Below are 27202 nucleotides of genomic sequence, written 5' to 3'. Positions count from 1 at the left end.
TAACCAGCTGTGCATCTTCGTGTTCAGTTATCACCTTGTAAATTTTGCAAAATGTGTAACTCACACATTCCAACTAATACGAAAAGTAATGTAGATTTTAAGGGAATTCAAGTATATCTGAGTCCATAAAACAGAGTCTCTTCCTCTCCTCCCATCTTCAGGAAGATAATACTTGCAAAAATAGTTATTCCTGCTGTATTATACACAGAAAGCAATGCTATTTCATGCAGTATTTTAACTACTATGTCGCAAGTCCAGCTTTATTACAAGCTGACAGAAAATACCTTCCAGGTAATAACAGATTTACATAGCTATATGTGTGTTTAAGCATCTAAAAAGTAAGAAAGAACTCCCTGCACATTAGAAGATTACCTGCAAAGGCTGGTTCTCAGGAGCTGGATTGGTTTTTGATAGTTTAACCATCTCTTTTATCTGGTAGACAGCATAAGCTAAGGTGACCCACGGAGAAGAGCTGATGCCCCAGGCAGGCTTGTTTACATCCTCCTGCTCTTCTTGGTGTTTAGTTTTCTTTAGAGGGAGTCTGGACTCAGTCCGAGGCATGATATCTTCCGACTGCTGCTGTACAAGGTCAATAGTTGCTATGGGAACGGGACTGGAAGGCACTGGGATCCTTTCCGCCAGCATTGTCTTTTCTGAAGTTTAAAACAAAATAATCACTGGCAACGCCAACACACATTAAAAAAAAACCCTGATGCAGACAATGAACACTAAGTGTTTCTTGCTTTCACACCATGGTCATCACCACCCTGAAAGCAGCCGGGAGCCACACACCACAGTCTAGCCAGGGAAATATGACGTGGCTGTTGCCCCACAGGCTCAGGGGCTGAGCCACTGAGGGATGTCAGATGTCTGCCCACACTGAAGGGCTGAGGAGTGTGGAACAGTCCATTTGTTCTCAGCTAGCCACTAGAAATTCCTATTTACACATTACATGGAAGATTTAATTTTCATGTTACGTGCAAACTGAAAATAAGTCTTCTAGACTTGTAGCAAACTTCTGTCTCTGCATAAAGCCTGCACCTTCCAACTGACCCATACTCATAACTAAACACTGGCTTCAGGCAGGAAGCCAGTGAAGAGATATGGCCTACATCATCATTGCTGATCTTAACACTTCTAACCATACTGATCTGAATGAAAAAATTGTTCTGCATCTTCACTACTTTTTTTTTTAAAGAAAATAATAATATCCCTTAATAGTTACTATGGAGTTACACAGTTTGTGAGAAAAGAACAAGGATAGTGACACACTGTAGGAGACAAATTATCTGTCAAAGAGTTTCAGGTAAAGGTCTCTCCAAAGAGACCTTTATATCTGAGGTCTTCCAATTGTCCCTTATGTCTCATTAAACTGAGACACCAGTTACTGTAATAGTTTTCCTAACTGTCTTGAAATGTCATCCACAAAATGACTGTCATGACCCAACACAATGTGCTCTAAAGCCGCAGAGAGCCAGAGTATTTATATACATGCAGAAAGTAATCAGGCAGATTGTTAGAAACTGAGGGATGTTTTCAGTAAGAGCTGTATGCTCTCTGTAAACAACACATTATGTAAAGTTTGAAAAAAAAAATTCCAATTAAAAATACTTTACCAATTAAAAATACTTTTTTTTTTTACCTTCAAATTATAAAATTGTATTTGGTTTACAAACGCCTAGACAGTATTAGATATTTTAAGCAAGGGCTGGGTGTTCCCCAGGAGCAAAGAAATGAAGAGACTAATCCTGCACACACTTGACCACATGCTTCATTTTACTCATCCAACTGGTCTGTGTGAAAGCAGCCTAATTACTGTCAGGCTTAAAATTAACACACACACACTTCAGATGGGTAGTGAGTATTTAATGAAACCCAAAGACAGAAACCAACAGAGTAAGGCCACCGTGAACACCCTGGTCTTTTGTAGGTTCACATGTAATATTAACTAAATGGTGATGGGAAACTGAAGCAGCAACTACCCCTTTTGCTTTCCAATTTTTGCCCTTATTATTCGAGCAGAGGTGAGGAAAATACTAGCAAAATAAATATTTGAACACTTCAGTACAGGCAACTTGATATCTAGTCAAGGGCAATTAACTTAATACTCCAGCTAAAGAACATTAACTTCCATGTCATACTCAAAGCTCATACTGGAAAGTAACATCTGGGTAAAAACAGATCAAAAATTCATGACTCTTCAAAACTTGCTAGAGTTTTGTTGTCTTTTTAAGAATCTTATTTATGCTAGTTCCCTAAGTTTGCACCAAGTATTTTATTTCTGGTTAGCCTTTATTATTATAAAGTTAGAGATTAAGAAGTTCAAGTTCCACCAGAGGGGAGGTATCTCAGGTTTAAAAAATCTATAGAACTTTGTGTCCTGTGAAAGCCATCTCTACAATTTCTGGCTGGTGGCTTCCACTGGTAGAACATGAGAGCACAGAGTGGGATCGAGGTGACCTTAAAGAACTGATGCAACTAAAATGACTCAGTACAGCTGTAAAGACCAACCTAAGGGGTTCCCAGAACTGAGAGGATGTACAGGCAGCAAAATACGTCATGTTTTCCTTCTATTGATGTTCCAGAACTCAGTGCTGCCCTTCTTACAGCAGCAGCACATCACTTCAATTTCTTCACTGTTCAGGAAAAAACTCCCCACTTCAAAACAAACTCTTTTGCTAAAATCTGAGTCAAGACACCAAACATACAAAATTAAAGCTGCAGAAGCAGCTTCAGACAGATCTTTTTTCATTAGCTCTAATCCTGTAGTGTCTCTCAGTGACATGAACATTTACCTTCTTCTTCATCAGGAACCAACAGCCACTGGATCAGGGCAAACAGAAGCAGAATCACTAAACAAGCCATCCCTATTCCTCTGAATGTGGCAGCAGGACCTGTAATGAGATGTATTTTTTTCTAAATTGAGAACCTACTTACTTAATAAAATAAAATGAGTCAGCATTATGTGCTCCCTGGCTATAGATTGCCCATGCAGACTCTTATTAGCTTGTTTCATTACATTTTCCTCCCCCAGCACTGCTTCAACCAAGTATTTTTGCAAAGGATTTTCAACCAAGTAATTAGATTCTCATTTTTTCATCAAGAGGCTTTATAGCATCAACCTATTCTCTAACAAAGGATTCATTCATCTTACTTATGGATCACGTTGGAGACTTGCTTCCACAATACTAAAAATATTTAGGCATAACATATTTAATGAACCTGTAACACTGACAGGACAAAGCCAAAAGCGCTGTGGTCTGAATGCAGTGCTGACCTTGCTTTGATCAGGGGCCTGGACTGGAGATTTCAGAACCCTCTCCAGCCTGAGCAGTTCTATGACTATGATTCATAAGAAGTGTATTACTCTTTAAAGTATAACAATACCTAAAGCACAAATAAGTTTAAAGCCGATAGTTCAGTAAAATCAAATAAATAAATAAATAAAATTAAATTTTTCAGTAGAGTTTTTCCTTACCAAAGTAGTTGACCAAAACTCCTCCAACCATGGCTCCACATCCTCTGCCCAGACCCAAGTGGAGCCCTTGCAGGATTCCTTGGGCTGACGTCCTCAGCTCCGGAGGCACAGCCGCGCTGAGGTACGAAATACAGGCTGCCCATATGGCTGCGTGTGTGACACCTGCAGAGATGGAACACTGTCAGGAGTACCAGGCCCAGAGTGTCCCAACACCACACCTGAGCAACTGCACCCATCAGCACATGGAGAAAAAAACAAAACCCCCTCAATCCCAAATGTCTGCGAAGTACAAATCAGTGTTTGGTAGTGAGATACTGGAAACCAAGCCACAGGGACACAGCACAACCCCTTCTGCAGCCTGGCAACAGCTCCTTCTCCCTCTAAGATGACCTCACTCCTCTTCTTGACACACAGTCGCTAGGAAGACAAGTCTCTCTGCCAGATTCTCTGTGCCTTCAGAAGCGGCCCAGGGCTTTTGGAATGCAGTACTGATTTCACAAGCTGCAGGCAATTAAAGCATTGATGTCTCTCAGCAGTCTCCTTTCTGCCACAATGAAGGCAGCACAAAGGTCATGAAATCCAAACTGTATCAGAGATATCCAAGCCATTTCACAGGCAAGGATGAATCCCCTCCTACGCTTCTCACTCCCCCAGAAAACCCATCGCCTCCCAGCAAACTCTTTCTGAACTCAACACCAACACGCTCTGCATTTAGCACCGAACAGTCCGGATGAGAACAGCACAGAAGCTCCTCAGAGCAGGCCAAGGATGTTGCTTTTCACGCCTGCTGCTGAGAGGCAGAGCCAGCGAGCCCTCCCTCCCGCTGTGACTGCATCCTGCGTGGGCACTGTGCCACCTCCGCCTCATCACTCCCACTCCGGGAGCAAGCCCGGGGCTCCTCACTCATCAGCCATGGCCACCAACCAGAGACAGCCCCAGCTGAGATGCTGGAGGTATCTTTCCAGCACATGCCTGGCAGATTCAGGTCTGTGAACACTCTTTCCTCCTGCAGAAGGAGAGCTAAGGGAAGGGCAGCACATGACCCTCAGCATGCAGAGACTGGCTGCAGGTGCAGCCCTCGCCTCTGAGCATCTGCCTGAGGGGCATCAGTGGACTGGCGAATAACCGGACAGGGAAAAGCAGGATCGTGCAGAAGCTGGAAAAACAAAACAGTTCTGTAGTTCATCACACATTAAAAATAAGCCTGAACTATTTTGCCACCCTCAGATTGAGTGGGAATGTTTTTTTCTTATTTGAGAGGTATTAAAAATAGTCATCACAGCTTACCAATGCCTAAGCTCTACTGCCTCGGCTTTAAAAAAACGTTGGCACAACTGGTGATTCAGTCATCGTGCTTCTGTCCCCTGTACTTCAGTTATCAGTGAACTAAGAGTTGGACACTCAATAATTATTTCGGCATTTAGGCTGAAGACTCTTAAGAGCCATAAGCCACAATTTTGTAACGCACAAAATAACTTGGGTTTTGCTGAGGTGTACAATGATAAATAGCACTATCTGAAGTTGATACAGTGTAGGTGTACATGTTTAGATGTCCACCAGGCTGTACAGGTCAACTTCATTCCAAATCAAAACTTCTCAAGCCTTGGGTTTGTAAAGATGAGAGATGCAGGGGTGTTTTGGTAATAGTCCATCCCCTTGTTGAAAACTAAAAAGCTTGCATTAAGGTGAGTGTATATCACCTTATCATTTACAGTTTAAGGCTTCAAAAGTCACAGAGTTTCCTTGCAAAAATCTTAGGAGTTTTAAAACTGCTGTTTTTATGCAGCTCCATGCACACATTGCAAATAGCAACCGAGAACTGCCCCAAGAACAAGGCAAAACTAATCTAAATAGGTAAAGTGGTTTTGGTTTAGAAAGTACACCAATTAACATAAACCACGCAGTTTTATAAGCTATTAGGAGTAACTCAAGTTTTAAAGCCAGGCAAATCAAAAACACATCAGAAATGATTTGAACCGTGAAGCACAATACCGTTGAGTTTGTACAAACACAAAAGGCCGTAACTTAACCAACAGGTTCTTGGATGTTTTCACCTTTTCTAGGCACTCTAGTTAGAACACAGTGTTCCCAGTTCCTCTGAAAACAAATCCATACCTTTAAACTAGCTTACTTCAATTGTCTTTAAAGGCACAGTCTTTTTTTTTTCTTTTTTTCTTTTTTTTTTTAAGTATGTGTACATTACTAATGTGATTTTTATTATAATTATTTATACAACAGTGACTATTTGGAACAGTTTTTACAACAACTTGCATAAGAAGTCTGGTCTGAATTACTGCTAACCACAATTCTTTTTAAAAGAAGTTGCTCACAAGATATATATTGTGACATTATTTGCTAAAACCACTAACCACCATCTCATCATCTGAACTACAGTTCCAACAAGTGTAACAATCCTAGTGTTATGCTTATAATGTTTCACAAATTTATGTTGATTTATATATAAACCATGAACTGAAGATTTCGGGATCCCAATTTATTTCAAGATAAATATGTACTATAATTATTGCCAGCTAAAGGCTGAAGCTCTTTGCTCTCCAGGCATCCCTGTGTTGCTGGAACATCAGTAGGAGCCACTTCTTAGAACAGTATTTGTTACGGATTTTGTTGAGTAACTGCCAAGTGAAAACACCTAATTTTCAGGTTAACAATACAGTTCCGTAATTTAGAAAATTCCTGTCGTGCAAATTGGTGTGCTAGCAGAGCTGTCACCAGAGAATCTGGACCACTGCTCTGGAACACTAAGCTGCAGCTAACTAGCATAACAAAACTTCATTTTCTAGGTGCAAAATGAACAAGATTGCTTGTGTGCTCACAGACTGATGACATATATACACTGTACATATTTGCCTAGGAGGATACCTGACATTTACAGTTATTACAGATTCAGCCTTAGCTCTTATTTTCATATATTGTCTGTGCCGTACAGCATAGTGGTTCAAAACTCTAAATTAAGAGAGGAGTTTAAACCTCCTCATTTACTCCTTTGAGAGTGCAACACACCTAAGGAGCCGTCCCCATGCCCATTACAGACAGCAGCTGACACACAGCTTGGTTCTGATTACAATCAATAGATGCAGTCTGCAGAGTCATCTTCCAGAAATGCCTCATGCCCTTCAGCACAGCACATGGGGGATAATTCTGCTTGTACTGCAGAAACACATTAAAAAGAAAAATAAATTTTTTACAGAACTCAGCTGAAACTATTTTTAGCCTTAAAACCCCTGGAGCTGATGGAACTGGAATCTACATAGAATTTGACAGCTTCTTGGAAAAAGGTGATGTGCGATTAGGACTTCACTGAAGGATTTCAAAGGTCCGTCAACTCGATGCAGCCATGTGGCCCACGTGGTTCCCACATGGTCTGCGCAATCTACTCTGGTTTTTTGTTTGCTTTTTTTAAATACTTCTAATCCTTACCTAGGGAAAGCAGCTATAACTATTACTTCCCTCTGTCAACAAGCTCACTTAAAAATAAGAGCTTCCACCTCACCAAATTTCATTAAGGTGCCACTTCTTATCACTACTAACATATTCAGTGGTTATGTAAAGCGGAAGAGCAGAGCCCAAAGAAACAGGATTTGGAACTGCTGCAAAACAAATAACGAATCAATAAGAGATAAAAACTAGAAAGGGCAGGAGGGGAAATGAATAAAGGGGGAGAGAAGTCAACAGCACTTCTAAAAAGTTAACCTTGATCTCCCATTTGCCAACACTGAATGAGATGACTGGAATCCAACAAATGCAGTGACAGTGGTCAGACACACATACAGGGCACCTGTGGAGTTCGTGCACACTAACAAGTGATGTTTGCTGCAGGCTGGAAGTGCACACAGAACACAGAGACCTGGGGGCTGGAGGGGGGAAGTTGTCTGTGCGTGGGTGCGTTTGGTTTGGTTTGAACTTTCTCATTTGCTGACTATAAATAACTGCAAATAGCCAGATTGACCGAAGAGTACATGATTCAGCAGTGCCTAAATATGATAAAGTTTGGCAGATATGTTTATGAGAAAGGATTATTTTGAAGGTCCTTAGTTTTTTCTTCAAATTTCAATTATTCATGATAGTGCCACGCAAAAACCCCACCAAAACAGCTCCCTCACAGCCTTGCTGTAAAGGCAAACCTACGTATTGTGCAATTCATATTGAAATGTCAGCAGAATAAAAACCACATTCAAAGTAAAATTCTTTCCCAGCCATGAATTACAGGATGCTTCCAGGCACTAGTGTATGCCTGTATTGTTAAAACCACAATTTTTTTTCCCTATATTTTGAGTTGGGATATCTTTTAAAACAAGATTACCTAGAAGGCAACAACCAAAGCTTTGTATTCATTTGTTTTCCCTTGACATTTAAGCAGGTAAGAGTATAACACATATTCATTCATTCTTCAGGTTCTTTGTAACATTTTCCTATTTTAACACTTGGTAGGAACAGTTGTGGTTCAAGAGTTTTTTAATAACAAAATTCAGAAGCTTGCTGTTGTGGCAGTTTTGATATGATAAACTGTTTTATTAGCTGGGAGGGTAAGGAGACAGGACACAAGCATCTCTTTCTATGTGTACACAGAGATCTACACATTGCTCTCCAATGGCATAACTCATGTTAAAATCTAGCTGACAAAGACTTCTGTAAATATAATAGAAATAGTTAATTTAAATTCAAGTTGTGCTGCACACAGAAGAATAAAACTTCTAAGCCTAACCTGTGGAAAAGTTTCTAAATCTCCTTGTATTAATCCAAAATATTGGCTTTAAAAAGATGGTAAAAAAATGTATTTTCAAAAATGTATTCTTCAGTATTCCTCAAATACTGATTCTTCAAATACTGAAGAAACAGAAAGTAAAATAGTTACAATTTTCCATGGTTTTGAGAAGTGGCATCCACCACAAAGACCAAAAAAAAAAAGTCATAAAATCTAAATAGGAACAATTTATTCTTTAACACTGCAACGAAGGTCTTGCAGACTTCTTCTACAACAGGACTTGACAACAGGACTCAAATTACTTTTCATAGGCCAAACCTCTGTCCTTCTAAATAAGACAGTGAAAGGGCAAGTATCTTAGAGAAGCTCTATTAGCAGAGAGAAAGCTACTGAAAGAAATTCTTCTCTAGCTATTAAAAGAAAAAAAAATCTATAATCTACAAGTACTGGCTGAACAATACCACTGAAAAACTACAAAATATTTTAAGAGAGACAACGACTCAAGACTATGTTCGAGTTTTTTTAACGGCATCCTTTCAAGAACCACAACCTTTCACGTTTAATGAAGTTCACATTTATCACCAAACAGGATTTGCAGTCTCTTTGTTTAGTTTAAGGGTGTGTTGGTCTCACGCAGTTCTGTTTGAATAAACAGAGAACTGTGCACAATCAGCTGCACACCCTCCCTTCTGACGTCAAATATTTCCCAAGATAAACAGGAATGGTTTATGTGCTTTATGAACATGTGTCTTCTGGGGCATTTGTGGCCACAAAAAATAGAGAAATACTGATTTTTTTACTTAAATATAGTTCACTTAAAAGCAAGATAAATGGGAGCACCTCACCTTATACTGGAAGGTGATCACTGAGCTGTCTTACCTTGAAGTACTTCCATCGGAAGAACAGTCCAGGCATTTTCCAGATAGGAGATGTAGATGTATCGTGCTGTATTACAGGCAAGACCAATATAAAGCACTCTAAAGGAAGTAAGGAAAAGAGAAGTCAGGATAGTTTGCACTTTCCCTTTCTGGCACGTTATAATACAGCTTACTGGTTCAGAAGTTATTTGCATGTGGACAGTTTGCAAGTCTGAAGCATTTGCTCAACACAAAACATATCCCTCTTGCCCACCCCAAACACATATTCAAAATCCTAACAGAAAAAAAAAATTAAATAAAATCAAACAGACAGCAGATCCACTGAGCTTTTAACTAAGCTCTGTAGTTCCATGCCAGTTCTGCACAGGAATGTATTTCAGAGACCATTTTTAAAGTGCATTCGTTTCCAAACAATCTTATTTTCTATTCATCCAGAGATTCATTCTGCCATTTTCAGTGTAAGCCTGGAGCAGGTTTGTATTAAAGGAATTAATTTTACTCCAATTAATACAAGTTTATAGTCCCAGTATCTGAAAACTGCTCAGAACTACTCTAAAACACATCCCACAGAAGCAATATGGTTTGTAACAACATGCCTCAGGATAAAACTTAACCATCCTGTTGAAAAGCAGCAGATGCTGCATCTCAGAATTTGGAGAAAATAAAGCTCTTACATCAGCTTTTAAACAATGAAACACAAAGACTATTTGTGCAGTGCATTTCCCACTGTATATTTAACCTGACGACTTTCCCCTTCCACTTTTCCCATTTAGCAAAGCTTCCCTCCAGAGTGCTCATTCATCCAGCTTTCTCTTATTTTTAGAGGGATCTTAGGAAACAAAGACTTAATTCAAAACATGTTTACAGCCTGAGAAAAGATGCTATTGCCATCTTTAAAGATTTTTTTTCAGGGACAAGGATAATTTATTGTTCAAATATGGCTTCTGGGTTGACCCGTGGTTCAGCACAAGTGAAATAAATGACAATTGATAATCAAGGTGAAGCACAGACACAGTGAAAGGGCTCTTTATTCTTTGTGCTGCTTTTTTAGTCATTTATTCTACAAAGGCAGACTGAGATTTAATTCAATGGTCCAGAGCCACTGAAAATCAAGAGTGAAACACAATCACAAAAATGCAGCATCTCGTTAACACTTGAGGTCTCCAAACACACATGCTGACAGCAAAAATACCAGTACCACTGTTTTCATCACATCAGTGATATAAAAAACATTCAAAATTCTAGAGACAGCTCCATGCATTTCACAACAACATGAATTTACTTTCAACAAGAGTGGTAAGTTTGCAGGAAGTCATCCCCACCCAGTCACACATCAAACCAAGCTCTGCTGCTTCCAGATACATGTGAGGTCCATGAATAGCTGGTTTAAGCTGCCTTTAGGCAACACAAGCCCAAGCACTCATGGAAGAAAACATGGAAAGCCATGAAAATGTTTGCTGTTATACAATAAAGAGAACAAACTTGTTCTTTGTGCCATGCATCATAAATTTCATCTCATCCTTTAATTAATGCCTTCTGTTCCAAACAAATAACTTGGTTCCTTTCATAGCCACAACTTGATGTACTTCTTATGTACAACCACATTTCTGAAGCGTGTTAGGACACACTGGCCACAAAAGTAACCAAATATGTAAGGTCTGCAGGGTCCTGTCTCCATCCCCCTACTAGAAAGGCTCAGGATGATGCACATTCTTGGGGATACAAATACTCGTACCCATACACTTGTTTTTCCTCATCGGCAGTGCAGAGGTGCCCAGCTCTCTGCTTAGGACATGTTCTTGACAGCTAAATTTCACTTTTGTCTAGCAAAAACCTGGCTTTTCACCAAGAACTTTCTTCCCATCTCAACTGTTCCCTATCACAGCTAGACAAGAGATGTGAAGAGGTCTTCTCCTGCTTCAGTTTCTCCATCATCACTAACACGCTCATGTACCTCTGCTTTTCTGATACATTACATTTGAAGAAAGATTTGGATTCAAAGTTTAAGAGCAGCACTTTAGTCAACTTCTACCTCTTAATTTATCAGAATATGTATAGACTTTCAGGTAAATTACAGTTTATGAAGATTTCAATAATTATGGTTTTGGAGGGGCACATCACAAAAACTTCTGTGTATGTAGAGAGTCCTTTCAAAAATGTATTTGTAATAATCACTTAGACTCCTTATCTGACCTACGTGGAAAATATAAAGAGATTTTCCCTGTGAACCCTATATGCAGTATCCATAGGGACACCATATTCAATTACCACGTTAAATATTTAAAGCACTGAATCTATATTTATGTTAAGGAGACTAAGCTGTTTACAGCCATGACTACCAGTCTCTACTTCCCATAAAAACACATGCTGGAATTGCGGTCAGACAAACACATTCAAACTTAACCTCAAGTAGGAGTGTATTTTCAGAGTTTAACATCATCTTCCTAAAGTCACTGGCAGTTATGAGTGTTTCTGCATGTTGACATTCAACAAGGGGGACTAAATATTTGATAGCCAGGTTTGTACACTTTTTTGTCCTAGTATCATAAAATCACAGAATGATTTGGGTTGGAAGGGACCTTAAAGATCATCCAGCTCCAACTCCCCTGCCGTGGGCAGGGAAATGTTTCACTAGACCAGGTTGCTCAGAGCTCCATCCAACCTGGCCTTGAACACTGCCAGGGATGGGGCACCCAGGGCTTTTCTGGTAACCTGTTCCAGCCTCACCACCCTCACAGTAAAGAATTTATTCCTAATATCCTCTCAAAAAAAACCACTAGAAGCATGTACAACATATGCACACATGCAGTTAACAAGTGTATGAACAGCAGAGCTAGTGAAGTCAGAAACTGGGCATTTTAACCAGCATATATTTAATATGGTCATGCTTAAAATGCTTGGACAATAATTTGAGTGTTAATTAAAAAAAACCCCTGTAAAACAGAATAGGTTTCAGAGTGTTTTAAGGGTCTTATGTGCCAACACATACACTGGTAGGAACAGAAAGCTTCACAAGGCTCAAAAAGGGAAACTGAGTTTCTATCTGGCAAGGTGTAAAGACTATTTTCTTTAGTTCTATAAAGGACACTCAACAGTTTTCTTCCGCTACTGTGACACTGCATGCAATTCTAGTACTCCTGCCTGCCTTCAAACAATTTGGACAAGAAAGAAAGATGGAATGATAAACATTCAAGTAAATACTGCAAAAAGACTGTCTACATGCAGTCTAACAACTCTGAAGAAAGGAATTTTGAGCTATTTAAAACAAACTCCCAACAAAATACTGATCCCAAATGCTTGGGGCTAAGACTGTTCCAAGAAGGATGTATAGTTGGAGGCTATTGGCCCTTATTAATGGGAAGATGAATACCTGTACTACAAGGTAGCAGTCAAGACATGTACAGAACTGTCAAAGAATATGGCTCCTCTCAACACACCATGCATTATACGAGGTTCAGGAAGTACAATAACAGAAACAACCATGAGATGTCTCAGATTGTGATGACTAAATACAAGTAAGCATTAGATAACATTAAAATATGACTAATGTGCACTTCCCAGGTGTAGGTATAAAGAATGCTGTTTCACGGCAAATAGGAACTAGAACAATTTAATCTCGATCCAGTCTTGGCTTCACAGGCTTAACAGTGCAAGGGAAAAAAAAAAAAAAAAAGGAGAGTTAATCCCATACATCATCCTTCCTTTCACTGGCCAACACTCCTATCCCTTCCATTTCATCTTATTCACAACCCCACCACTCTTCGGTTTTTCGTTCTTTCTTCAGTTGAAGTCTAAGCCTGAACTTTGTACTATAACAATGTACATTGAAAGAGCATACCCAAGTTATCTTTAGCTGTCAAGACTGTGATCTGTTCTCACCACTCCTCCATCATCATGTCCTTCCTCCAGTCTTTGCATGCAAGGTGTCATTTTCTGTTACTAATTATTGTCAAATTCAGAGATTAGAAGACTGACTCAAAGTAAAGAGATCCTCCTCAGTTTAAAGTAAGAAAAAAACCCACATCTTCTAAGTAATCTCTCAAACTACTGTGCTAAGCATCTCAGACACTTTTAGTAGAGGTCAAATGAATGAAAAAATTCATCCCAATAAAGACAAAACAAAGAGAAAAACCACACAACGGAATGCACAAAAAGAACAGTGAAAACAGTTTAAAAATACTTACATCTCAATGAGTGTATAAATATAAACTGGGCATTTGGAAAGGGTATGATGCTAACAACACACAGAACTCTATGCTCAGGTGCACAAAGCACCTGAGTAAATAAAAAAAAAAAAATCTTTATGACTTCATTAACTCAGTTCCCCCCTTAGCTTTCCTCCTCTGAGCTTCTTTTAAAGAGTAGTGAAGAGATTTAGAATATGTGGAAATTAGGTCAATTGTGAAATTAGTGGAAAATAATGTTCTCCACATTCTGGAAGCAGTCAGTTTCACTTACACAAGGCAAAAAACTACAAGAGGAGCCCTGCAGGCACCTCGCTTCAGTAGCTGCAACTAAAAGAGGAGAGCCAAGCCCTGAACTGGTAAGTGACACTGCCAGGCTGCAACCTCATTCTGCCAACACCCAGAGTCTGATTACGAGGCCACATGCACAGGAGGTGCTCACCTCATTTCCTCATCTCATCCTTCTCCCCTCTCAGCCTGCAACTGACACCTTTCCAGGCTACTGCGGGGGCAAAGAACTGCCCTGCAAGGGGAAGCAGGCTAAAGCAGGAGGTGCCCAGAATGCTGCTACTCACAGGAAAAAAACCTGAAAAATTAATGGTATTTATATGTCAAAACAGACAACCCTTGAGTGGGTGGCAATTTGTAAAGACCTCTAACACAGCACTGCATCAGGGAACTAGGATGTCTCCTGGAACCGTCTGCGAGAGGTTACGGTGCCAGGCATAAAGCACATACTGACATGCAACTCAAACACAAAGGAAGCATTTCAGAGCATTTTCAACTCATAAAATAACCAGAACTCCATCATGTGAGCCCGTGTAACTGAACAGGATTTGGAATTAAAAAAAAAAAAAAAAAAAAAAAGAGAAGGATTAGCTTGAACTTCACTTTGTAGCACAAGGGTGAGCCTGAGAACTGTCATTTTTGGTAAAGCTCTTTAATGATTGCTACCATCTTACCTGATGTGACCAACCAGTTCAATGAGTTTGTGGCTGAAGAAGTAGGCAGTGAGCTCAGACACGTGACTGAGCACAGAACAAACTCCAAAGAGAGTAGTGGTGCCATTCAGGTCTTCCAAGTGCCAGTACAGAAAGGTGAACACGAAGCCATATCCAAACCCCATGAACCACGCCACGAAGAGCACGGAGCCGTACTGGATACTGCACAGCAGTTTTATTAGGTCCCAAAAACTGAAAGACTGCGACTGGCTCATGCTGGTAGGAGTGTTATCTGAGGATTCATTGGAGGCATTTCTGTCTACCTGTGAGATTTCTGCCTCTTTCCTCTTATTTTCATCTTGCTTGAAGTGCGCGTAATGAAACCGGAACTGGGTGGCCACGATTAACGCCATCGTCATCAGCACACCAAAAACAATGAAGACGATCCTGTAGTTCTTGTACTCAGGGGCTTTACATCCTTGACCTTCAATGCTAACTTCTGTATGGGTGTAGTCGATGCCGATTCCCACGGAGAGCATGGCCAGCCCCCAGCCCAGGGAGCCCCACATACGCTGCAATCCATACCGGTCCCTGTGTTTGCCGAGGTACTGCAGGGTTATGGTGTCCACGATAGTAACAGAGGAAGCACTGAAAAATTCTCCTATTATGACAACCAGCAGGATGAGTAGGAAGATGGCCTCTACTTCTTGTTGATCATAAACGAGCACAGCTTGGTCGGAAGGCGTTGGCTTTGTGCTGACGGCAGTTGGGGTGGCACTTGGAGTCGCGTTCCCTGGTGAGGCTGGGCTAGTGGTGGTGTTTTTCAGAATCAAATGGGTACTGTTTTCCAAGATAAAATTCACATCGCTGCTCTGTGTAGGTGACAGGAATGTCATTTCAGGATTAGCTGTCCCTGTTGTTTCCAAAGTGACTGGACTGGAAGTTAGCAGGTCTCTCTTGCCACGAAGGTTTGGGGACGCAGCACTCACTGTTGTCAGCGGAGGGGACGTCGAGGCGTTTTGGGAAACTGTTGTTAAAAGGCTGCTTGCGTTGGTGGGGTGTGCTGGGGGAAGGCCCTTTGGTACACACCTTAAGGTGGCTGGTCTGACAAACCCAATCCCCAGGTTAAATAAAACCCAGCACAAAAGCGAGAACAGGAGGACGATCTTGCCTTTCTTGAAGCGATCTGCCACCACTCCCCAGAAGGGAGCACTGCAGAACTCAATAAAGTACCTGATGCCCACCAGAAGTCCACTCTGGCTGGGTGACATACCCAGCTGCTTGTAATACACGGGCAGCAAGGGGTAAAGAGAGCCATATGCAGAATAGAAGAAAAAATAAAAGACCTTTGAGATCAGGAGATCGTTGTTTATTTTGACACAGTGCTTTTCTAACCAATCCAGCTCTTCTTCTGGGACAGTGGTTGTCTCCGTCGAAGGGGATTCATTATTGGGTGGCAAGTCCTGATCCTTGGAGACGCCGTTAAAAGGATCAGCGAGCACATACTTTCTCTTCTGCTCTTCTTCATCATCGGTTAGAATGGCAACCTTATCATCAGCTGCCATGGTTCACCACAGCATCCAGTACCAGGTGGACTCTCAAGGAATGAGGGCTACCCTGTGAACAAACAAAACATAACCCGGGTAAGGTACCACGCAGGAACAGACCTGCAATGCCAGCCATCGAGGACAAAGGCAGCTTCTTTTTTGTCAGTGACGTTCCTGAGCAATAAATGCAGTATCAGAGTGGGGAAGGCCGTTTGTCTAGACTAGTGGTACATGGTAGGGTATTTTACGACCAATTCTGTGAAGTTCTCCCAACAGCAGCTTTAACATTGTGCAATAAAACATCTTTCATGTTTAGGACAGAGAATAATTTATATATTCAGAGTAACTGTGGCAATTAAGTGCTAGCCTTTGCAAGTCTCTTCTTTCAAGTTGTCTTTTCTCCCCCAAGGCTACCTGCTTTATTTTCAGTATTCCCCACTGTACCAAACAATAGCCATGGTTTCGTAATTAAATAATGTGGCCACATATATATATATGGGTATTTTTAATCATCAAAACAAATTATTATCCATAGTCTCATGATGGCCTTCAAAAGGTTCATCAGTCTCCTCTCAAAAAATGATTTTTTTAAGCACTCCACAACCAACCACAGCAGAAATCGGTGGGAGGTTTGAGCTTCTAGGCTGAATGGCAAGAGAGGTGGGAATTAGGATTGGGCTTTGAGATTGAAATTAGGATAACAACCTCAAAGACATCAAAGACCTCGGAGCAAAGAAACACAGAGACAGGCCCTACCATGGTATCTTCAAGTCAAATTCTGAAATTGAAGAATGGTGGATTGGGAGATAACTGCACTGCAACTGCACACGCTTATCCTTTGCAGAAGTAAAAGACCACAAAACTGCAATGCTAAAAACTAAATTCCCCAGCCCTTAAGACTTTGAGCTGACCAACCAGCCTTCACATTTAAAAACAACAACTCGTTCCAATAAGCTAGGCTAGCTAAGAAAAGCTTCCATTTCAAGGAATAAAAACGAGTTCTGCCAGCAGGGTATCAGCTCAAAATCATTATCAGAAAACTATTTTTGCTCTACTAGTATCTGTAAATTTAACCTAGGAAGCTTAGCTCATTGGACTGGTGTTTTTATCACACAGAAACCTTTTGAGAGACCGCTATCTGAAAAGAACATTTTATGTCAGAAGAACCTGAAATTTCTCTAAGAGCACTCAATTTATGACCTGGACCTTCTCTAAGAATTTGAAGTTGGAGAGGATGATCCTTGTGAGTCCTTTCCAACTCAGGATATTTTATGATTCTATGATAAGTATTTTTTGCAGGTCTGCACTTTATTCCAAGAAGAAGAGCACAATGAAATCAACAGTCTTTCAAAACTCAACTGGAAGCACAGTTTCAACCCCTTAAAATTAGTCATGCATTAATATATTCAGAGCCTTTAATTAATTCATCAATATTTAAATACTGACAGTGCATTTGAAAACTGGTACAAGGCTTATAACAGAGAAGAGACTAACACTCACTAGTATGTTACATTAATTGTTTCTTACTGATTCAAAAATCAAATAATGGCTGACAAAACAAGCCAGGGGTATTTCTAAAAACAAAAGTTCTTTAAAATAACCTCAGCTTTACACAGTTCAGTGATAGACAAGTCTAAAAATACCATCACTAAACTCCCAAACACTCGTTAGGTTTGTGTATGTTTTTCACTTTTAAATGTCATTTCTAGGGGATATTATCTGTGAGGATCTCTGGTTTCACTTACAGAGAAAAGGCCGCACAAAAATCTTGGAACCTTAAATATTCATGTATTTGAGGTCAGAAACGAATAAAAACAATGCCAGCACATACATACAGCCTTGGGTTTTTTTCCTCCAGTTTCTTCAGAGACAATCAAATAAAAAAAAAAAAAAAAAAAAAAAAAAAAAAAAAAAAGAAAAAAAAAAGGCATGTAAAGTGTCAAAAAACTAGACAGTCCTAATTAGGTTGTTAGAACCATCAAATGTGAAAGCACACTTTCTTGCTCTTACCTGCTACCATCGAAAGCCACATGAACCAAAACCCAGCAGCCGTCTAGCGAGCTCCTGCAATTTTTGGTTCAGCCAGCCACATCCACCTGACTGTTGGAAGGACTGTGGGTTTTTTGCTCGTTTCTACATCCAGAAAACAAGCCCTTCTAATGCGTAAATTAGATCAGTGTTCTTATTTTCTTCAAGCCTCGCCTTGCTTTGACAACAAAGACTCCAGAACTTGTGCAGGGCCCCACTTATGTCAAGGGGATGTAACTGCATCAGAGCTTGACAGCATTTAATTGTGAAGAACAGATTTCCTCCCTGTTCCCTCTTCTATCACGACAAGATAGAACCCACATTTTAACCACGTGGATATTTCAGGACAAATAATTTAGGACATATTCTTTGCAAGTATTTGACTTGAAATTATCCTGATTTAAGCAACGCAGCCATATTCCTTATTCCTGTATAGGAGCTCTGAGCCATCTGGTTTCATATAAATTATACCAAAGGCTTTCAGATCAATTACTATTCAATCTTTTTTAATTTAGTTTCCTTTTTCTACTGAAGTGGAACTTAAATTTCACATGTCATATGAATAGTGGGTATATTACAAATAATTATACTGTTAATCTTTAAACACTTCAGTTGCTGCATATTCTGCCCCCCTCAATAATTTATATGTCTCAGCATCCATCTTCTCCTAACACACTGTGTGCAAGGATTACTCCAAAAATCCTGGTATTCTGACTAGAACATCTTGGGTTAGAATGCTATGAGAAGTATATTTCATAATGATTTCAGTAAATATTTTCCCACACTGAGAGTGTTTCATTGAATATTATTAATAACACAGAATATACTCTTCAGAGATATAACAGCGTCAAGACTGGTAGGAACCATATGGCATTCTTTATTGTTTTGATCACTAGTTTGTTTAGGAGTCAGGTTTTTGAAACTGGTATTGAGCAATTTTTTAAGTTCTAAAAATAAATGCCTGAAAATGACAACATGAACAAAGGGGTATTGTTACTGAAAAATCTACAAAAAAACCCCTGAATCTACAGAGCTTTCCTTCTACTGACAAAACCCCCGTGCCAGTCGGGGATTGAACGTGCAGCAAACCAAACAGATGGAAAAACAACGTACTTCTGAGTAAGAACAAACTAGCTATCTGCTGGTTATTTTAACCACAACCTTCAAATACTGGATCTTCATTTTGCAAAAACTTTTTCTGATGCGCAAGGTGGTAGGAGGGCAAAAGACAAGCACTACTGGCAAGTTTAAAATGAACAACAGAGAACAGGAGAGAGGAAGGAAGGTTTACAGAGTAAACAGAATGGATTTTAGAGTGAATATAGATTTTAACTCATTTGAGGCTGAAGAGAGCACAAAGTTTTGGTAGAGGCCTGTTGAATGTCATCAGTTCAGCCATGACAAGCGAGACAAAAGAGGTTTCTGAGTCTAAAAAACCATCACTTTAAAAAACAGGAGTAACAGTTTGAAGGCTGTTTTCCCCAAACAAGTGCACAAACACACAGCAAAGCTCTAACATGCAAATTGGAAGGAACTTCTGCAAGCATCCTGAGAAAGCCCAGCAAAGGGAAAGGGAAGAGGCATGGTAGGCAGACAGCACATCAGATGTACATCACAGGAGTGCACTTCTGTCCTCTGGCAGACAAACAAGCTTTTCTCTTGACATAGGTTTACATTTCCATACCACTACACAGCTCGGAACAGGGAACCGAGCCTTGTTCCCTGGCCATCCTTGACACGGTTACGATGGAAAAAGACCTCATTGAAACACCCATTCCCCCCCAGCTCATGACCCATCGTTCTGGCCCGGGACCGTACAGCCCTCACAGCTGCACGGGAAGCTCGTGGCTCACCCAGCTCCCTCAGACTGGGAATTATTCTGCAGGATCACATGTGCTCTGAGCCTCTTTATGCACAACTGCATGTGCTTCTCTTCAGATATAAAGAATGTGCTTGTTAACCACAAGGCTACTCTCCCTTCAAGATTTGCACAGAGAGGATTTTTTTTTTATTATTGTAAGTAGAGCCTATAATTTTTTCTAAGTTTCCTGATACAGATTCCTGCCACCTGATTTTATATCTACTCCTCCAGCAAGTCAAAATCCACTTTCAAACCCTTAAATCTATGACACCTTTTTTTTTTATCCGGTCATCTTCTGCAAACGGCCACGGCATCTTCCCTGCACACTTGTACCTCTGAGCAACTATCTGAGGAATGGAGGAAAAACAATTTGTCCAAGGAATTCAGTGATGACAATGCAGGGGTCATTTTAATGACTGTAAGGAGGCTCTTTGGCAGGTAGTTAAAAAGATGCAAATATGGATATTCTGCATTTAGTTAAGTATCTTCTTGGCATTCTTGCCTTTTTTATTTCTTAAATTGATCCTCATTTACTCTGGCTCTCCCAATAATTAAGAGGATTTCAAGATCAGAAAGGATAAAAAGATAATCTATTCAAGACAACCCTACATTACAAGAAGTTTCTTGCAAAACAGAGGAAAATTATAATAAGGAAAATAATAATACAGTATACTAAAAACTCTGCGCTCCCCTCAGTCACTTCTCAAAACCTTGGGAAAAAACCCCAACCAAACACCTGCTTTGTACTGTACCTCAGGGGGAAGAACAGAAAAAGAAAACAAAAAGCCAATCAACAGATCAGACTGGGGTAGCAAATCCCTAAACCTCTCAGGGAAAACACCACGGCACTTACAGCGCCAGGCATTGAAACTTCACTTGCAGACCAACAAAAAGTTAGATTTGAGGTGAAGGAGTACTGTTGTTCTACAGTGAAGTTTAATTCAGCCTAAATATTATGTTCACTAGGCTTTGAGAATTAAAGCATAGTTAAGACTCACAAAGCAGAGCCTCAAAATCCAGGTTTGGATGTATATGAATGTTAAACAACAAACAAACAAACAAACAAACCACCACAACAGCTCATCACAGTGCAAATGATCTAAAGGCTTAACCCTACGTAGCAAAATGACTCACAGTAGAAAATTTATATTTATACAGTCTCAGAAAACATACTCCAAAAGTGGAATTTTAAAACAGGAATCATCAATTAATCTCTCAAACAACATGTAGCTGTATGAACAGAGCAGACTAGCTTGCTGTTCGCATTGTGTGGATAAATCAAAGCCAGCCAGGATGGCACCACATCTTTTTTTCATCCCTTCCAGAATTTCATTGACTAGAAAACTGACTTTGTAGCAAATACATTAAATTCCATGAGAAGTTCTCATACCAACACCTTTAAATCTGCTAATAGAAAACATGTTTCTTCAAAATCCTTTTTTTTCCAGCCACTAATTACTGTTTGATTCAGAACAGGTCTGTGCTAGTGAAGTAGACTTAAAAACCATCCATCTTCCAAAGAAACCTCACCTCCCTCATTCCCCAGCTGGTGAAACTGCCACGAGTGCATCCATCATATTGCCCGTGCACACCACCTCCTCCTCAGCCCCACTTGTCTCATTGACCCAAGCCACAAAACCTTTGGATCAGAGTCTTTCTACTAGAGTATCCGTGCAGCACCTCCAGAACCAAGCCCTGCATCCCGCAGGCCTACACAGCACCGCAGCAGTAGACATGAATAATAGACCATGTTTTCCATTTTCAAGCAAGTTTCATCCCTAAGGAGCAGCCTGGTGCTGTCGACTGTGTCCATGCCAAAAAGGAGAATGTTATGCAAACAACTTACATCATGTCAGCGGAGTGCACAGACTTCATTTACTCTTGCATCACGTTCCCAAACCTCTCCCAGCGAAGCCAACCTGCAGGCAGAGCCCTTGGAGGAGCTGTTCTCTAAGCCAAGCCATACAAGACCGACTCCCACAGGCTTCCCCACCTGCCCCACATCATCCCCTCTTCTCTAAAGGTAAGCAGTTCCTCCTGAGAGGCCGTCACATGGACACCTGGCTCTGAATTTATAAAATCAGGAACAACTCACATATAATGAATTAACCTAAGTGCTGGGAAATGTATTTGTTTCAGGTCTGAAGTAAGACACAAGTATGGTAACGTTAACCACCGTAATTAGGGTTTCCATGAAGCGAAACCACCTCCTTCTAAAGCACTTAACTCCTGAAATTGCTTTGTGTTGCTGATATGCATTTACTTAATGTGTTGGTCTATAGGTTTTTCCACTTGTTCAATATGCATATAAAAACCCTACACACTGACACATTTAGTCAATTACACTGAGAGACAACAGCATGTCTGAAGTATGTCAAGATCAGGTTTAAAACAGGTTTAATGCACTTATGATAGGTCTGAAGTTGCCAAGTTGCTACAACAGTGCTAGGATTAACATTAAAGAAAAGAACACTATCAGAGCCTCGTGTTTAAGAAAACCATTTAACTCACATCTTAGGACTCCTGCTTTCCAGTCTTGTTCTCCATTTACTACGTGCACATTAAGATATCCTAGTAGACTCTATGTGTTAAACAGTTTATTTTTAGTCAGCGTTAGTCTCCAGTTCTTTCAACCAGTTTTCAATTTGCCAACTACGTACCCACATGGCCAAGGCTTACACTTGATTAATGACGGTAAATAACAAGTTCTTTAATTGCAGACCAGGCAAGTGCCCAGAGCTGCAGTACTCCAGGAGCACACTGCTGCCAGTGCTGGGGAGGGACACAGGCACCCAGCTGCCCCACCAAGCCTGGCAGGAGCAGAGGGCTGTTGCAAAACAGAGAGGCCTTCCTGTCAATTCCCAGCCTCAGGGACCAACCGCCACTGGCTGTCACCGGCTCACTTTCCCACACTGCTATATAAACTCAGGCCCATTGTGCTCCAGATTAAAATTAAGATGAATTTTAGGTGGTGTTTAAATTCTGCACTAGCACCAGCCACATTAGTGATCAACCACAGCTTCCTCACATCGTCAGCTTTTGCTCTCGTGCTCTCGTTTCACCTGTTTGAAATTTTTTTTTAAGTCTTCTCAGGGTTTTCCCTGGATTTATGACTGCTATCACAAACACTATGCTTAAAGAGAGAATTGGTTTCTTTTCCCCTATTCCCCAGTGGGTCTTCAGAGAATGCAAACAATAAAGTAAATGTCACCTTTGTCTACTATTTCTATCCAGGGAAAAAATGCACAATAAAAATAGTCGAGCTAGAAAAGCAGCATTTTACAATCTCTTTCCTTGGACATAACTAACTATAGTGCATAAGACCCAATGTATCTTAATGTAACGTAATAATGTCTGAGGTGAATTCTTACTGAAACACTTCAGTGTAATCTCCACACAGCCACTATCCTCTCTCCTAAACTCCAAGTTCATCGCTCCCCAACACTGCCCTTTTCTTTAACACAACATTTAAAAAAAAGCCTGCTGTTAAAACTTCAGAGCTTGCTGAGCAGACGTGGGTTTTAAACTCCGTCAAACTTGAACATAGCAGGCATCCGTAGCACCTATGGCACCTTCGGCACTGATTTCCTAAAAAAGCATCTATTCCTACGCTTGTTTCAATAAACAGAGGAACAACTGACAACCCGCTTACTAAAGCCCCTGGTCTTTTAAGGATGTAAGTGCTCTGGATCCGAGTGACAGCCACACGTAACGCCACGCCTGGATGCAGGCGGCGGAGAGAAGTGCGGGATGCCTGTGCAGGAGCTCCCGCGGGACACAGCCCGATCAGCGGCCACCCCCGGGGACCACGACCCTGCCGCGGGGAGGGCGGCGGGCTCTGGGCAGGGGCCGAGCTCCTGGAGGCGCGGGCTGGGGCCCGCCGAGCTCCGCTCACAGCGCAGGGCCGGCGGGGCTGGCACGGCCGCCCGGCTCCGCCGAGGCGCAGCTGACCGGCCCTGGCCCCGGCGCGGCAGGAAAAGCCTCCGGGAGGGAGCGCCGGGAAAGGCTCCGGCGCGGGCCCACCGGCAGCATCCCGGGCGGCCGCGGGGATGAGGCCCGCCGGTACCGGGACAGAGCCCGGAAGGGCACGGCCTCCCCCGCCCGGCGGCCGCCCGGCTCCCCCCGGCCCGGAGCGCCACGGCCGGGGCCCGCCGGTGGGTGCCCGCGGAGCGGGCACAGGGGATGAGGCGGCGGCGCCCCGGCGGGCGGCCTTGGCTGCCGGCCCGGCCCCCAGCAGGGGCACCGCGGGGCCGCGCTGACTCACCTCGCCCGGGGGCGGCTCCGGGGGGGCGCTCGGCCGGGAGCATCGCAGCCCCTTCCTGCCGCCGCGGCTGCTGCTGCGGGCGGCGGCTCCGCGCACCTCCCGCCCCCCCGGCCCGGCCGCGCCGCCGCCGCCGCCGCGCAGGGGCGCTGCGGGAGGGACGGGCGGCAGCCACGGGCGGAGCCGCCCCCCGCCGGCGCCGCCTCCGCGGGGCTCGGGCCCGACTGCCCGAGGGGAGCTCCGCACTCAGCTGCTACCTTGGGGGAAAGGGGGTCTGTACCTACGCTGGGACCAGTCGGGTTTTAAAAGTGTCCGCGGAGCGTTCGCGGGCCTCGAACGGCCGAATGGCATTCGCAGCGCTTCCTGCTCCTCGCAAGTTCCCAACGCGTATTACAGCGTAACGAATTAATTACCTGTGGTGCCTTTCGCAGCCACTGGCATCACCCCTTCGGCGGCATTGTTTCTAGACTTAACACTCAAATAAAATTACGTAAATGCTTAAAACAACAACAGTATAATCTTCCCCCAGTTCCCCATAATGTTGAGGCAGAAAAAGGCAGAGTGACTCCTGAGCAACAGCTGAGCCGTACTGCAATATCAAAAGGTCAGAAGTGTTGAACTAAAGAAAGGGAATGGTCAGAAAGTGAAAGGCCAGCCTGAGATTTGGGGTGTTTATCAGCCCTGAGCTGAACTAAAGCAGGTACTAAAGCTGTCTGAGGATTAAGCTCAAGTGCTGGTGTTCTTCACAGAAGAGTTCACACTGGGCCCTAGTCCAAGCAGGTCAATAAAGTGAGTAAACTCCACTGGCCATCCCTCTCAGCTTCTGCTCGGGACACTGACCTGCATTGTTCACTGGGATACCACAGAACAAATGCATTACTACTTGCATCTTCATATTTGTACCTCCCTTTTCTGAGGGAGGATCCCCATTTCTGCAAGGAAAAAAAATTGCATGATTTTGCCCAAGGGCAGAAATTGAGATAAAACCACACGTTTGCATGATTGAGGCAGACAAACAGACAGGAACGGGGGCACCATGGGTCTTCAACCCATTTGATTGGAGTCCTCACCAAAGTGGAAGGGCCTCCAGACTCCATGGAAGGTGATGCTCTCTCCAGGTTGTTCTCCTGCCACCCTGATATACTGTTGGGGCACAATCTCCGTACATGGATACACCTGCAATGAGGACACTGTCCTGTTAAAATCTTGCCTACCTCTACAGTAAAGGCTTCTCCTGAAGGAGGCAGGAGACCAAAGCTGAATTTCCTAGGGGAGATGACCTGGGGCAGGAGAAGGCTTGTTTATCATCTGTCTCTGGAAGGATTTTCAGAACTCTTCATCTTTGAGAATCTCCCCTGTGGCTAATTAAGCACAAAGAGAAGCCACGTCTGAGACCAGGAGCACAGGCCTCCTGTAATCTTGCAGAATGCACAGACAGACAACCATCAGCTCCTGTAGTGGGGGGTTTATTACAAAATGTTACTGTAATAAATCAGTTCTCTGCTCCAACTGAAATTATTTAATCTTGATAGAGACTTTCTTGGCAAAATACTACAAATGCTTTTAGGGAGAACATGTATTTCAAATAATTTCCAGTCATTGTTTGTGAACTGAAAAGGGAAAGCTGATTTTGTAGTCACAGACTACATTTACTGGAGCCATAAAAACAGTCTTTCCCTAAACTCTTGATAACTCAACATTGCCCACCACACACTAAGAATGTGACCATCTTCTCCAGCTGTGTTTTTCCCTTCCTTGGAGCTGTGTTTTACCTTTTCTTGGAGTTGTGTTTTTTAGGACTTGCATCCTGATCATCCCCCTTCCTTCTACTGGGCTTTGGAGGTGCCAGGGACATTTCCTAGATTTAAAAAAAAAAAAAATTATTTTTGAAAACAAAATATGTAACATTTCTTTGCAGGCAGTTGCATAACCAGGTACGTGAAAAAGAAGTTACAGCTGAGGACCAGAGTACAGAATATGACTGAGTGATGTACAATGTTTTCTTTATATATAAATATATATATACATAAAAATCTTATGTATATTATATATAAATCTATATATTATAAATAATACATTGTATAAAAATGTAATTTTAAATATATATATTTAAATGTTTTCTTACTGAGTTTAAAAGCCCAATCCAGCAGTGTGGGAAGTGTTGTGAAAAGCCTGACCACAGAACACCATTATTCCAGCCTGACAAGCTACTCTAGCCTGAGCAAAACTGAACCTAGGGGGGCTCTGCATGGTTATTTCTTTCAGTGAGATTGTGTGTAAACATCTGTATTACAGCCTGTTATACATTGTTACACTTGCTCAGAGAGTTCTTTCAGCTATGGAAATGAGGGTTATCAAAAATGGAGAAACTGCTGCTCGGCACACAAACTGTCCTGTTGTATTTTTATCAAAAATATTTCTAGGCAAAGCATGTTCAGAGGAAAGGAAATGTAGTTGTAAGTTACTTGAAATATAAAGTTTTCTATTAAAATAGTTGCTAGTATAAAACAAAATAACAAGCTGAGTCAGGTGTAAAATCCATTTAAATTAATCGAAATATCTCTTTTTCAAAGACCTCTGGTTCAGGCTCTATATATCACAGTAAAATGTGATATATAAATGTGACATACCAAACAACAATCTTTTGCTCTTGGCTAATAAAGTGGCATTAATAAATATGTACCTGACCCCTGGATATTAGAATACTCAGAAATAATACTTAAAAAAATAAATATAAATCATAAATACACATGCCATATAATCAGCTCTGTACTGTAAAGCCACACTGGATTAAACTTATCCATGCCTGTGTGTTCCTGGGGGGGTTTCTTCAATGCATATGTCACTTTATAAAGATTTCTATTTATGTTCCCCATCCAACTTGACCGTATATCACGGTGAGATTGCTTGCCAAAAATAGTTACAAATGCTTTATGGCTTAAACAAAAAATAACCAAATTTAATGTCAAAAGAAAGTACCAAGTAAACTGAAAAGTTAGTTACCTCTTAAAAGGAAAATAAACGAAATTGTATACAAATAGCTGCTGGGACTGCACATATTAGATTTGGCTTGAAAAGGACTCCGTAGTGTCAGCTGACTCCATGGCTTGTTCCTTAGGTTAGAGGAGAAATAAAGCAAATATAGCATAAGACAGACAACTTTCATCTAAAAAACAGCTGGTAGGTTATATGAATGATATGGGCATCTTGTGCTTCTGATAGTTTGCAATAGTGACAAAGGTAAAGCCCTGTCTTATGGAAATCATTTCTAGGAGCTCAAATTTTAACATATAGAAAAACT

The 27202-nt window shown here is 41.6% G+C and overlaps 1 protein-coding gene across 5 annotated transcripts in view; it reads right to left on the bottom strand.

Annotated features, from left to right (window-relative positions):
* Positions 1 to 24141, bottom strand: part of MFSD6 (major facilitator superfamily domain containing 6) — a 28336-nt gene extending 4195 nt beyond the window's left edge. For 2 of the 5 annotated variants that reach the window (XM_027901977.1, XM_027901978.1), the window contains exons 1-6: positions 23905 to 24141; positions 14226 to 15821; positions 9081 to 9178; positions 3479 to 3640; positions 2796 to 2894; positions 373 to 653 (exon numbers count right to left, since the gene is read on the bottom strand). In XM_027901977.1, coding sequence (XP_027757778.1) covers positions 373 to 653; positions 2796 to 2894; positions 3479 to 3640; positions 9081 to 9178; positions 14226 to 15769 — 2184 coding nt within the window. In that variant the 5' untranslated portion in view covers positions 15770 to 15821; positions 23905 to 24141. Of the gene's footprint in view, positions 1 to 372; positions 654 to 2795; positions 2895 to 3478; positions 3641 to 9080; positions 9179 to 14225; positions 15822 to 17761; positions 17993 to 19116; positions 19223 to 23904 lie in introns of those variants that run through there. The other 3 variants (XM_027901973.1, XM_027901975.1, XM_027901974.1) reach the window with 3 other exon arrangements.
* Positions 24142 to 27202: the final 3061 nt, after the last annotated feature.

This window comes from Empidonax traillii, unplaced genomic scaffold (genome assembly GCF_003031625.1).
Source record: "Empidonax traillii isolate 1590-97213 ecotype Southwest subspecies unplaced genomic scaffold, ASM303162v1 scaffold830:size275092, whole genome shotgun sequence".
Lineage (NCBI taxonomy): Eukaryota > Metazoa > Chordata > Aves > Passeriformes > Tyrannidae > Empidonax > Empidonax traillii.
This window is presented reverse-complemented; position numbering and strand designations above follow the sequence as displayed.